The 14,918-nt window shown below is 36.5% G+C and overlaps 1 protein-coding gene across 1 annotated transcript in view; it reads left to right on the forward strand.

Annotated features, from left to right (window-relative positions):
- TBC1D5 (TBC1 domain family member 5) overlaps window positions 1–14,918 on the forward strand; it is a 535,061-nt gene that overhangs the window by 434,923 nt on the left and 85,220 nt on the right. The window contains exon 17 of the mRNA XM_068545866.1: window positions 11,306–11,391. Within this exon, the coding sequence (XP_068401967.1) occupies window positions 11,306–11,391 (86 nt within the window). The remainder of the gene's footprint in view (window positions 1–11,305; window positions 11,392–14,918) is intronic.

Raw genomic sequence — 14,918 nt, forward strand, 5'->3', positions numbered from 1 at the left:
GCTCTTTGGATCCTTTGTCCACTTTTTATTGGGTTGTCATTTTATTAAAGGTTTGTAAGAGTTCTTAGTGTATTCTAGATACAAAATTCTTATCTGACATACGATTTGCAAACATTTTCTCTCATTTGTAGATCATCTTTTCACTTTCTTAATGGTGTCCTTTGAAGCACAAATGTTTTTAATTTTGATGAAGCCTAACTTATCAATGTTTTCTTTTATCCCTTATACTTTTGGTGTCATACCTAAGAAGTCATTGCCTAATGCAAGATCACAAAGATCTACTCCTGAGTTTCCTTCTAAAAGTTTGATAGTTTTAGCTCTTCCATTTAGGTCTGTGATCCACTTTGAGTTGATTTTGTGTGGGGTGTGAGATAGGGGTACAAATTCATTCTTTTCCATTTGGACATCAATTGTGTTTGTTGGAGAAAACGTTCTTTCCTCCATCGAATTGTCTTGCCCCTTTGTCAAAAATTAATTAACCATAAATGTGAGGGTTTATTTCTGGACTCTCAGTTGTAATCCATTGATCTCTATGTCTGCCCTTAATGCTAGTACCATACTGTCTTGACTGCTGTAGCTTTGTAGTAAGTTTTGAAATCAGCTTTGTAGTAAGCTATTCTGAGTTGCTTACATTTCCATGTGAATTTTAAGATCATCTTTGTCAATTTCTGAAAACTATTTCTTTTTAAAAAATATTTACATAAAAAGAACTACGCTTTGTAAGTTGTTCTATGTGGTACTTTTTCCTCTTTCATTTAATATGTCATCTCTCTCAAAGGCGTTTTAAATGCGGTGTCCATCGGGAAATAAGAACTCTGTACTTCCACACAGAATAACTGCTGGAAAAGGCCTCCAAAGATTCCCCTTAACCTAGATGGGATGATTACTGAAGACCTTCTCATTCTACTTTCTGAATCACTACCAAGTTGTACGCAGTACTATTTCTTCTCACTGCTTCAGTTTTCCATTGACGGGGATCTTGGACCCCTACTTAATGCTTCGATTCTTCAGAAAAATGATCTCAGAAGAGAGTTGTCTTCTTGCAGCATTTCTGCCTACAGACTAAGAAAGTTCAGCTCCCTCAAAAAAAAAAAAAGTGGTGAGTGGACAGGCCCACTTAAGGAGCACCCCTCTGCAAATTTGACTGCCATCAGCTGCCCCCCAGTGATGGAAACCATCCCAAAGAAGGTAGCACAGAAAGAGTGGGCTCTCCGGAAGTAGACAGCTTGCTTCACTGTAACTGCATTCAGTGAGAGCATTCCCCCACCGTCCTCACCCTCATCCCCCACCTGGCCTCACTTCTCATTCATTCGGCTAAGGCACTGGATGCTATCCAGAGCAAAACCTGTACATCTAAACTTACCCCACTCCCAAACATTCTTTCCGTCTAGGACCAGCATCCATCTGGTCTTAACAGCTATGCCAGTTGCTAAAATATTGAAACCCTTCTCTTCTATCAGTAGGTAAAGAAATCCGGCATCTGCAGGGTTAAAGCCTAGCACGGCTGGGGCTCTCCACTGTCTCCTCCTGACTCCCTAACAGCCCTGATTGCTAGCTGCCTTCCCTCTAGCGCTTGCTTTCTATTTTGACTATCACCCCTGTACACATTTATTTAGCAGGAGAGTTAATAAACTAACCCAGTAGTACCCATAAAACTCCACGTTCCCATAAAGCTCCACGTTCCCAAGAGGAAAGTTGTTATCCGAAACCACCTTTCAGGTTTCTGAGAAAAGGCCCCCAGATGGTCTGTGGATAGAATTCGGGGGGAGTCTAAGAATTTGTATGAGAAAAATTTACGTCTTTATTTGCACTAAGCCCTTACTAAAATTTAATATTTAACCACCGACTCTTCTCGGTGGTTTCTGGGTCTAACTTGACACACTTTCTCAAGTAGAGATTGGTCTCACTCAGGAAAATAAAACTCTAATCTGTGTGTTATAATTTATGTTTGCTTTCTGATTTCTCTCTTCACTTGAACATTTCAAAGTTCAGTGTAAATACTTCACTGTTATCCTGAAAGTATCAGAAAATTTATATTAATATTTCCTTGAAGAATGGATGAAGACAACAAAGGACAGTAGTATTTGGAGCACCTGAAACCTTTTCACTGATAGCAACACAGGTATTTTGTATCATATTACAGTGGATGAAGATATCTTGAAATACCATTTATATTCATCAGTGCTTCTAAATTGTAGTCATGATTAGACCAGCCATATATCTTATTTAATACATTAATAAAAAGGCACATTTTACTGTGTTATAAATTTGTTCAGTACTTCAATTACTGTATTTCAGTATAATTGTTTTCCTTTATAATCCTATGTATTCTATTTTATGTATTTAAAAACATTATTCTGAAAAGGAGACCAAAGTCTTCACCAGAAAGCAGAGTAGTCATGGCACAAAAACGATTAAGAACCCCTAGGATAGATATTATGTGAGCAGCCTGCAAATGGTGCACCAATTAATATCACTAGATTTTTTTTTTTTTTTTTTTTTTTTTTTTGGCTGTGCTGGGTCTCAGTTGCGGCACGCGGGGTCTTTAGTTGTGGCATGCGGGATCTTTTAGTTGCAGCATATGGGATCTATTGATAGTTCCCTGACCGGGGATCAAACCCAGGCCCCCTGCATTGGGAGTTTGGAGTCTTAACCACTGGACCACCAGGGAAGTCCCTATTAATAATCACTAGATATTTGAGGGGGGCTTCGCTTTTAAGGCTGAGCTCTATCAAAAGGTATTGACTAAAAAGAGACTACTTTATGACATTATCCGCTCTGTAGAGAAATTCACACCTGGTGTCAGTGTTCTTTTTTATAATGACAATGAAATCTAGACTAAAAGAATCAAGAAAGCAAGAGTCCATCCATAGGGACTTTTCTCCGTGGTTTCTGGGTCTAACTTGACACACTTTCTCAAGTAGAGATTGGTCTCACTCAGGAAAATAAAACTCTTATCTGTGTGTTATAGTTTATGTTTGCTTTCTTTTTTACTTTATTTATTTATTTTATTTTTGGCTGCATTGGGTCTCCGTTGCTGTGCGCGGGCTTTCTCTAGTTGTGGTGAGCAGGGGCTACTCTTCGTTGCAGTGCACGGGCTTCTCATTGCGGTGGCTCCTCTCGTTGCGGAGCACGGGCTCTAGGCGCGCGGGATTTAGTTGTGGCTCGCGGGCTCTAGAGCGCAGGCTCAGTAGTTGTGGTGCACGGGCTTAGTTGCTCCGCAGCATGTGGGATCTTCCCGGACCAGGGATCGAACCTGTGTCCCCTGCATTGGCAGGCAGATTCTTTACCACTGCGCCACCAGGGAAGCCCTGTGTTTGCTTTCTAATTTCTCTCTTCCCTTGGTCATTTCAAAGTTCCGTATAAATACTTCATGGTTATCCTAAAAAGTATCAGAAAAGATAGAGTGTAAGTGAATGACCTTATAAAAGGGTATTTATATAATAGAATTTTTAATTGCAAGATGTTTTATCATTGAAGTTACTCCCAATATAGCATGAGAAGTGTGACTGTGCAAGGCTTTCTTTTACCAGACCTCAGTGCAGGAGCTCAGCTTTTGTTGCCTTGGCAATTACTGTAGCAGGTCACGAAAAGGAAGAAGATGGGGTAAAATTTCTCAAACCAGGGTTCTCAGTCCTATGGGGTCACATAGACTTATTCTTGAGGGTTCAAAACTCCTAAAACCATTTTGTAAGTAGCTTCTATTTTGATGATAATTGTTTAAAATTATTTTAACATTTCTAAAAATAAAAATTGATGATGGTAATTTTTATATCTGAGATTTTAGTTTTTTAAGTCTCTTTCCCAAAATGGAATATTTAGGATTCTTTTTTTTTTTTTTTGAGATTCCCTCTTTCCTTTTTTGCTTTATATCATTGAAGGTTGGGAACCTTCAGTCTTAGGAAAAGATAAATGGGTTTCCAGTTGTCCCTAAACCATTGAAGTAAGGCTCCTCCTCCCCCACTCTGCTCATATTCAAGGAAGTTTCCCTGAACAGAGCTCACCAACTACCTAAAAGGAATATTTTGAGGCCCAGGATTAGTAACAAAGAAAATGTGTAAACATGAACTGCTTTCCATATTTATATATATATATATATATATATATATATATATATATATATATGTATATATTGGGGGGGCATGTTAATCTGGCATCTTCCTGCATGCTAAATTCAAAATGTAAATACATTAGAAAAAGGAAAAAATTTTATTTCTCTTTTGGTGTCTATTTATTGTATGAAGCTACAGCCGAGCATAACGCACAGGTGGTTTAAAATGCTTCTCTGCCATCTGAGATCTCGGCTTGCCAGGGTATAGATGTGGATGTCACTTTAGGGAATTGGGCTTATTCAGTATGTAAAATGAGGCTGGCATGGGTTCAGAGGTTTTGTCTGTGTCTTTACCAATTAACAATTTTTGCTTCCTTTTTATTTTTAAGGTCTTTTAAATTCTCTCTTTTTTTTCTGTTTTGTTTTAATCTGTAGATTCATAGATTGAAATTACTTAAATTTTTCTGTCAAATGCGCTAAGATTCTTAATACCTAGTATCTGTAATATATATTTCCTATCAAAAGACATAGGAACTATTAGTATATAAACCAGAGGTCATTTTAATCTGGTACTGAAGTGAAATTCTCATTTACAACCTTGTTAAAAAGATTTGTTTTCTTTTTTTTTTTTTTTGATGAAGGTCTATGTGGTATCCACGTTTTAGATTTTGTAATATTGTAAAAAAAAAAAAACCAAACTAGATTTTGTTTTTCCAAATCTGGTGTTTTGTGAACTTATTTTATGCAAAGCATTTGGCATTTAATTCATGGCATGGGTTCTTAAAAAAAAAAAAAAAAAAAGGAAAAGTGGTTTATATAAGGCAGGTATGGCTCAATATACTATTACACATAAATACATACAGTAAAATCAGTACTGTCTCAATAGCACATAATATAAAAAGAAAATCAACTCCTAGATAAATGATGAAAGAAATAAAATACAAATCTAGGTTTGACAGCAATATCTAGATAATGCCACTTATTTATATATATATTTTTAAGGGAATTTTGTGAGCATTTAGGATTATAATGGCTGCTGCCTTTTTGATCCACCGTGTTACTCTATCTAATTTTAATGAAGAGGGCAGTATGTAGCAATAAGAAACAGAAATGTTGAGACCTTTGTGGACCCTCTAGCAATCAGTGAATATCAGATCACAAATCTCCCCAGCTTTAATTACAGGCAAAAGAAAAGACAAAATTAGCATTTTAATATAGAAATATCTTAGGCTTTAGGAGAATTGTGATAAATCTAATGTTGCCTAGTGAACCAAAGAGGGGATATTACAACAAACTGTCTCCTTAGGAATATTTGTTTAAATGAAGGCAACAATACTTCATCCTTATCTTTTTTGGATAATTATCACTATTTCAGGCTGTTCTTTGTTCCAGGTTTAAAATACCTTTAGTTGGGGGAAAAAAAGAAAAAGAAAAAGTAATTGGCAGTGTTTGTTTTCTGTAAAACTACAAGAAGGAAAAAATGCTGTTTGCTTGGCACTAACAAGATAATTATTTTAGGCAGAGCTTCTGCTCTGCAGCTCTCCGGTTCACTGGTGCCATGGCAGCCCTGCACTTGGATGCATTTAGGTTACCTCGTTTCAGCTACAGCGTATTAAACTAACTCCTCTTCCAGGGCTGAGGTTTGCCCACCTGTCTCCCCTAAAACACCTGCAACATATGTTTGCATAACCCTGTAATGCTTTGCCTTTGGGGTCCTGAGAAATTCCCCCAGAGCTTTTTGCTTATAAACAGCTGAGCAATTCGTTTTTCTAATGGCGGTTGCTTTTCCCCCAGCATTGAGGCAATAACATATTCACTAAAATAAGAGTCTCATTTTTCATCAAAGGGAAACGTTCGAGGTATTTTTTACAGTGCTGTTCTCCTTCCGAGCCTTATTCTTCCCCTAATCTGGCATGCTAAAAATTAAGAGTTGGTAGCAAGACATTAGGGGAAAGCAAACTAAGTAATTCTTCATTTGTCAAATATTTTCTTCATGCCGAACAGACATTGCATTTATATGGTAAATATAAATTAACCTTTTCTATTAAACAAGTGCTACAGGAACTTTATCAGTTTAATGTAAAAATTGTAACCAATAAACTATAGAAATAATAATTTGGACATATTGTAGGAAATCACTTTAATTACTGTAACCTCATTAGCTGGCAAACAACTGTGCATTAATAGTATGTGGTTTTACAATTTTTAAAAAATTGTATGTATGTACGTACTCCTGTTCTGAGAAATAAGACAGCTTTTCTCCCCACAAATGAGGTCCAATGTGCATGATCTATTTTCCTAAATATGTGTTTTTACTTTTTAAAAAAATGGAATGTTTGGTAAAATCTGCCCTAAGTTTATATATGGTTATCAGAGGGATGAAACACTGCTTCCTCTACCTGTTTGTTATCATGGATTTTAAGTCGTCAAGCTGTCAGATCTGCTGTCAAAGTTCCGTTTATCAGTGCTCAGTGGTATCAGAAGGTAATTATAGCTTCCGTTTTATTGAGTTTTTACGAAGTGCCCAGCACTGTGCCACACTTAACGTTCATTGCCCCGTTTAATCCTTTCCGTTATGTTGCAGATGAGGAAACCGGAGCCGGAGGGTAAACTGACTCCCTCCCAGCCAGGAGTGGGTGGGGTGGGCTCTGGGCTTGAACCTCCCTGACTCCGGATCCCTGGCCTCCCCTGCCAGGCAACCTGTGCCTCTAAAGCAGATGTTAGGTCTACCTTAGTCCCTTTGTTTCTAACATAACACTTTAACTCTTCTTTACCTCCTGCTGGTACATTCATAGATTAGAACAGGGATCACTGGAATTGCTTTTCTTTTGCTCCGTTCAGTTCTACATATGTTTACAAATAGCCAGCCCTTTGAAAGGCAGGCGATGTGTTGTTCCAAGTAGAATGAGTACCTCAGACTCTTTTCCTTCTGGAGTTTCCATTAACAATGCAAAAGGAGATTATCATCCTCAGGTGAGGGACCGGAGTTAGGGGATCAGTCTAGAAAGTACTATTTGTGATGACCTTTGTTGGATGAGTTTGACTTCACGAGGCTCAGAACAAGGAAAATTGTCACGTTTCATCTTGTGGTTAATTGTACTTCTTGTGGTTAGTTGTACTTAGTGTGGGTTAGCATTTAAATATTTCTGTACATTACCGTAGGAAAGTGAGTTTGAACTTAAAGTCCTGAAATATTACTGTGCGGGTAGGGGTGGCAGGGAAGGACTTCTATTACAGAGTAGAGCAGAGGGCAGTTGTCCACCATCAAAGTTGTCCACTCAGTAAGGGACAGAGTGTTTTACCTGAAATTACATTAAGGCACAGCTTACTATCGTATAATATAGACCTCAGAAGTGAAGAATGTTAACTATAACGGAGAGGTTAGGTTTCAATCAGTTTTGTCCCTAACATTGATTGCTGTCATTTAAGCACTACTTGTAAACTGATTTGATCATGCCAAATTAACCAAAGCATTTTGAAAATTCAGAAGTACCACACGAGTTTGGTTTGGTTTGTTTTTTTTCCATATAGTTCCCTCTAGGACACTTGTTTCTACTATTATCTATCCTGCTTCTGTCAGTCATTTTGTCCACAAGGCTCTAAGCTGCCTCCCCAGATTTCAGCCTATCTGTGCCACAGGTGGAAGTTTCAGCATTCTACTTCTATTACCATAAAGTAACATGCTGAAGAGAAAGCCTTAAGAAGAGCTCCAACAGCTTGTTAACAGAGAAGGATGGAGTGGTACTTGGGAAGTTAATTAGCTGCAATCTTGTGGAAGATTTATTTCAAGTCCATCCAGGTTGGTCTAGGAAAGGCATGGTAAACCCAGGGTGGATTGAATTTGTGATTTCTGCATTTTCATGTATAGTTATGTAAACTTCTCAGGTCATGAAACATAATTGGTATTCCTCTGTACACAGACCAATATAAGTTAGGGTATAATTACCATTTTTTCTTCTGAAGAAAAATTTCCCCAAATAAAAGAAGTGGGTTTTTTGGTTGTTTTTGTTTTTGCCTTTTTTTTTTTTTTTTTTTTTTTTTTTTAAATGCACATTGGCTTGGAAAAGCTTATAATATTTGAAATCCTGACTGTGTGAAAGTGGGTTTAAACTAATTACTAATTGTTCCAGTCCTTTGCAAAGACATACTTTTAAAGCTGTCCACATCACACGTCCTACACAATGGGAACTTACAACTGTCATTGGGTCTGGTCTTTCTTACATACAGAGTTTTATATGCGTAGAATTCTAGTGGCTCTAACATTTTAGAGGAACTTCCGGATCTATAAAAAAATAGAAATCAAAACTGTTATATTTCTGTTAAATTTTATTTGGAAAACAATCCTTTAAAGTAAGAAAGGCAAATATTACTTTTGAAATGTTTCCATTGCATGAGGTTAGAATGCTGCTCATTTAATCTCATCTCGCTAAGGAAACCATTGCTATCATTTTGGTACATAGTTGTGTGAGAAGGTATTGCTCCAAAATTTCTTGACTTTTTAAAACCTTATTCAGAAGAGACTAAACTAACTTCATTAAAAAAGAAGAATTATAGGTGAATTAAAGAACTGTCAGTACTGAATCTTAATGTACAAAAGTATGTGCCCTTTTTGAATAAGTGTCTATACCTGTTGATTTCTATAGCCACATTGTTGGTTTACAGACATATCAGACATTAGTAGCTACAGCCACAGGTGGCCATTGAGCACCTGAAGTGTCTCTGGTCCCAACTGAGATGTGCTCTCAGTGTAAAATATACACTAGATTTCAAACACTTTGTACAAAAGAAAGCATGTAAAATATCTCTATTTTTTATATTGATTACATGTTAAAATGACAACATTTTAGATATACCAAATGAAACAAAATATTATTACATTTACTTTCACTCCTTTTTTCTCTTTTTTTTTTTTTTTTTTTTTTTTATTGTGGTTGCTAGAACATTTTAAATTGCATATGAAGCTTGCATTTGTGACCCACGTTACATTTCTGTTGGACAGTGCTGGTCTAGACCATTCATGTGTACACATACTTCTGTTTTAGTAACGGTATCACCTTCTCAGATAGAACACCCTATTGAATGACTTTCAACTGTAACTTCTGGTTTTATTTTCTTACATTTCAAATACTATTTTTCAGCATCATCTTTTGATTCTTTTTTTTCCACCCCAGTACAGCGGCACTTTAAACCGCCTCTCCTTTTCATACTAGTAAGTCTCCTAGGAATTTAAATAGGCCTCAGTGAAAGCAACACTTGAGCCTCATTCACATGTTCAAGTTAGATCATTATTCCTAATAATGGCTTTAAGTGCTTAGATAGATCAGCACTTCGTGTCTTGAATTGCTTGTCATTTCTTTATAGAGATGTTTCAAGAAATTGCTCCATGCATTCCCTTCTTTCATTGTTTTCTAGCAAAAAGGAACATAATCCTTTATTAATTTGTTGAAAGTCAGAGAAGAAAAGCCTTTTATAGTAGCGAAAACAAAATGTTTCCAGGTACTGAGAATAAAGAACAAAATTGCTTATGAGTGATAGTCCTACGAAAGTTAATTTTTAAAATAAATCATGAATGCACTGTCAGTCTGCCAGTGGCTTTGACCTCTATTTCTTTTTCCCGTTATGCTTGGGTCCAGGTTGTCATCAGCTACCAAGAGGAAACCTATGTAATTCCTAGAGAGCTAGAAGTTGCACTGTTAGACTTAATAGTATGGTAGTCATGGAAGCATCAGTTATCTTCATCAAGGCAATTCAGATTTGATTATTGTAGAACTGTGTTGAATACCAAGCCAGTGGAGTAGTAGCTGGAGCTAAATCAAGGGATTGTCATTTTTGTCAGATGATTACGGCTGACTTGGAAGAGATATGAAAGGGTTGAGCTCTGTAAATATTCTCTTTTCAGCAGAAAAAGAAAAGGTCCATCATGGCCTTAAGATGCAGCTTGTTAGCTTGATGAATTTCAAACTATTTAACCTTAGCAATTATATACCCCCGCCTACATGCAAGTATATTCGTGCCTTGGGATTATGTCTCCAAGGACTGATATCAAAGCATATTGGTAATTTTCTATTAAGATAAAATGCAGCCTTTTTATGTCTAGTTAGATCTCTCAAAGGACAGGGCATGCTCTGGTTCAAAGTCCTGATTATTAACTTGAGTTATATGTTCGGGTAAACATTGGAACACATTTACTTATAAGTTTTTAAAAACTAATGAAAAATGTATATAATTTAACCTTTCAGAGATGGTGGTATTCATTTAAGTTATGCTATTAACGTGTTACATTTTTATAAACTGGAAGTGTATTTGATTAATTTTTACTTGCCTGAGGGACTTGATACTTTTAAATAATAGACATATTAAATAATAGCAACCTATTTAAATAGACACACCCAACCTATGATTCAAGGACATTTCTGCAAGTTTATAAATAATCCTAAATGCCAGAAAGTACAGTGTATTGCTGCTTTTATGAAAATGTGCATTGGTCAGTTTGCTTTTGTATTTCCACTACCTGGGCACTTATTAAACTCGTATATAAGAGTAGATGACATAGAAACTGCAAACTTCAAAAGAATTGCTGAATTCTGAAATAACGCATTCATTTTAGGAGAAGAAAGACTTGGTGTGCCATCTAGTGGGCATATATAACACTTTGGTTATCAAAAACTGAGTTTTGCTCTTCTTCAAAATGCAGCTTTCTTGACACTTTGTGTCTCCTAGGCCTTAGGCATAGATTATGCTGGTGTTAATCTCATATAATATTTCAGTTTTGTTGCAATTTTGTCTGATTGTATTTTGGAAAGGCGTATTGAGAATGGTCAAAATTATCAGAAAGAAATCTAATGAAAGGAATAAATCTATGTGAACTATGAGACAGGTAAAAACAAAATGTATTAAAACAATTTCAGTGTTTAATCAGGCTAAGATCAGTTAAGGCAAAACTTCAACAATAAAAACAAACAAACAAACAAACAAAAAACAGGGAGTTCCCTGGCCGTCCAGTGGTTAGGTCTTGGCACTTTCACTGCTGTGGCCCAGGTTCAATTCCTAGTCAGGGAATTAAGATCCCACAAGCCATGAGGTGCAGCCAAATTAAAAAAACAAAAAAAACCCAAGCACGTTAATTATTAAACTTCATTATTATACGTATTTTTTCCTGAAAGAATATAAAAACAATTGTTTCATTCTTTTATGTGTTAATGTATAATTTAAATAGCTTTATACATTTTAATTTACCGCTTTTTTTTCCTCTAGAGAAATCCAAGACCAGTGACTTATCAATTCCATCCAAATTTAGATTATTACAAAGCCCGAGGAGCAGACCTCATGAATAAAAGCCGGTAAGTCCTCTTTCTCTGATGAAAGTTATAAGTCGCTAAGATATTCTTGGAGATCGTCAGGAAATTTTACACATTTGCTGAAAATAATTTCCCAGATTTGAGTATACCAATGGTTAATGCATGTAATGAATCTTTGTAAAATAAATTATCTGAGTTTATTTTTAAGGCATGAGCAAAGAATATATGTTGATGTCAGCGGTAAGATGAAAAATTAAATAAATGTAAGAGTACTTGTTACAGATTGAAGTTTGGCAACTTTGTTTTTCTAACACTAATAAACCTGAATAAATTGTGCCTGCTTGTGCAATCTCTTTCTAGATCCTTGCTGTTGATTGAAAAGAAGCAGTTCTATAATATATGTTTAAATTATTTCAGTAACAAAATTAAAATTGGGTTTCCCAACTGTCTTTAGAACTACACAATAAGCTTATAAATGCATCTTGTGTGTGCATTTGTGATTACATACATAGAAATTTTAAGGGTCACTGTAGGAATAAAAAAACATTAAAATCCTACTTTTAAAAGAAATTAACACTGGCATAAAGGGTTGATGAACAGTTTTGTTCTTTCATAATACTATACTCAGATGTCTCAAGAGTTAACTCATCAAACCAGAACCATCTCAAATTAGAACATAATTTCAAAGTTTACTCTGGTAGACTAAAATGTTAGTCATGATAAATGCTGCAAGTTGTCCGAATTTTCTTCCTTAAGCATTTTGCCTATGTGCTAGCTATTCTTCAGCAGAATTCCAACAACCTAAATATGCATGGTTGGAGTACACATACATGATGTGTTCTGCTCTTACTTGGAGAGTTTTTAAAAAAGACATAATTCCTGACACATCGAAACTCATCGTCTGAGGGGTGAGAAGGATTTTATAAGAAAGCAGCTAAATTTAAACTTGCATTTTGAACTCTTAGTGTAATGTTATTTTTAAATTACCCATCCTTGATTGAAGTCTGTCTCATGTTTTGAAGGGCTGTGTAATTATGGGACCAGTTCTGTAGCCCATGAGGCTTCTGTGAAACTCTTTTCTGTTTGTTCATTTCATCTGATTCTTGGTTCACAAATGAAAGGTTTTTGCCTATAGTCACTTTGTTCATTTAATTTAACAAATTTTTCTTGAGTGCCAGACTCTCAGTATTCTAGGCATTGGAGATAGTGAACAAACCAGACAAAAATCCTAGCCCTCAGGAATCTTACAGTCTCATCACTTGTATTTCCTCCCTGTCAAGTATTTAGTTTTGATATGTTTTTTAAAAAGTATATTTTAGGTACTTTCTTCATACAAGATCTTTCTAGCTGGAGTTCCTTCTTCTCTCCCCTAATATCCACCCTGCACCCCTTGCCCACCACCTCCCCCAGGTTAGTTTTCACAGGGAAGCCTGTAAACTCTCAGTTTCCAGCAGATTAGGTCACACTCCCACTTGAACCTCCAAAGGCTTCCTAATACCTTGCATAATCCAGTCTTCTTCCCTTGCCCCTCCCCTAGTGACCTCATCTCCTCCACCCTCCCCTTCTCTTCCCTCTTGCTTGAGCTTGCTTGGGGCCATAGTGCTTCCCTGTTCTCCTCCTGCCTCCCCTCTTCCTTTTCAGCTTCATGATTTATGGCTCAGCACAAATATCTCACACAAGTCAAGCCTATCTCTCTCTCACAGTTTTTTTTTTTTTTTAATTTTATTGACATATAGTTGATTTACAATGTTGTGTTAATTTCTGCTGTACAGCAAAGTGATTCAGTTATACATATACCTACATTTCTCTTCCATTATGGTTTATCACAGGATACTGAATATAGTTCCCTGTGCCATACGGTAAGACCTTGTTTATCCGTTCTCTGTATAATAGTTTGTGTGTGCTAATCCCAAACTCCCACTCCATCCCTCCCTTCTCCGCTCCCCCTTGGCAACCACAAGTCTGTTCTCTATGTCTGTCAGTCTGTTTCTGTTTTGTAGATAGGTTCATTTGTGTCATATTTTAGATTCCATATATAAGTGATATCATATGGTATTTGTCTTTCTCTTTCTGACTTAACATCTTCTTTTTCCATTCATCTGTCGATGGACATTTAGGTTGTTTCCATGTCTTGGATATTGTAAATCATGCTGCTGTGAACATAGGGGTGCATGTATCTTTTCGAATCATAGTTTTGTCTGGATATATGCCCAGGAGCGGGATTGCAGAATCATATGGTAGCTCTATTTTTAGTTTTTTGAGGAACCTCCATACTGTTCTCCATAGTGGCTGTATCAATTTACATTCCCACCAACAGTGCAAGAGGGTTCCCTTTCCTCCACATCCTCTCCAACATTTGATATTTGTAGACTTTTTGATGATGGCCGTTCTGACTGGTGTGAAGTGGTACCTCATTTTAGTTTTGATTTGCATTTCTCTAATAATTAGCAATGAGGAGCATCTTTTTATGTGCCTGTTAGCAATCTGTATGTTCACACAAGCCTCTCTTGACCTCCCTTTTGTCTTCACCTCCCTTGGTCACTCTCTACCCCATTGCCCCCATCTTATTTTCATAGCATTCTTTACACACAGAAGCCATAGACATATGTATCCTCTGTCTCCCCAACCTCCCCACTGAAGTCAAGCCCCCTGCAGGCAGATCCCTTGTCTTACTCACTACTTGAGGGCACCTGGAATAATCCTGGCTGGTGTGGGGAGGTTACTCAGTATTTGTTGTATGTATACATGATTCTATTTTTACATTTTTCAACATCTACTTTTTTTTTTTCAAAAAAGGAAATAGACTGTACCCTTTCCTTTTTCCCCCTTCATGTTTTATCTTTCTTCCATTTAGCTTTCTGTCCCAGCATTTTTCTTCTCAAAAATGTTGGTTCTGTTTTATGTATTTCCTTGTAAGCACATTGATTCTTATACAAAGTAACGTAAGGATGCAAGGCAGATTTCTCATCATCACTGTTGCAATTTCAAAGCTTGAAATTGAAACTGAACCAAATAAAGTGTCGTGTGTGAAGACATCACAGACCAGTAAATGAGGAAAGAAAGAGTTCAGAGATGGTACTGGGAAACTTGACAAATCTTTTGAAAAGGTATCAACTTATAAACTTAACACAGACCAAAATAAACTCTGAGCTAATCAAAGTTCACTCAAACAAGCAAACATAGAAATAAAACACAAATGTCTCTCTGACCTCTAGTTACTAGACTTTTTAGCCTTAAAAGTAATGGAAGAAATCACAAAGGGAAGGACTGGTGGATTTTACTACACAACTGTTTTTAAGTAGATGTCAAAAATAAAATAAACTGAATCAAAAAGGAAACAGAAAATTGGGAAAATATTTGTAGTATAAATGACTGACAAACTATAATATCATTAATGTATAGAAACTTACACAGTTCAGTAAGAAACACAAGATCTGTTCAGGGGCCATCACGTCTCCTGCCATACTCTTCTCTGCCCAGAGGATCTCAGCCCAGGTTCATTGCTTTACATTCCATTTATGACTAAAGGGTCCTTCACTTATATCTTCGGTCTGACCTCTTCCCTTGAA

This window comes from Eschrichtius robustus, chromosome 6 (assembly GCF_028021215.1).
Source record: "Eschrichtius robustus isolate mEscRob2 chromosome 6, mEscRob2.pri, whole genome shotgun sequence".
NCBI lineage: Eukaryota > Metazoa > Chordata > Mammalia > Artiodactyla > Eschrichtiidae > Eschrichtius > Eschrichtius robustus.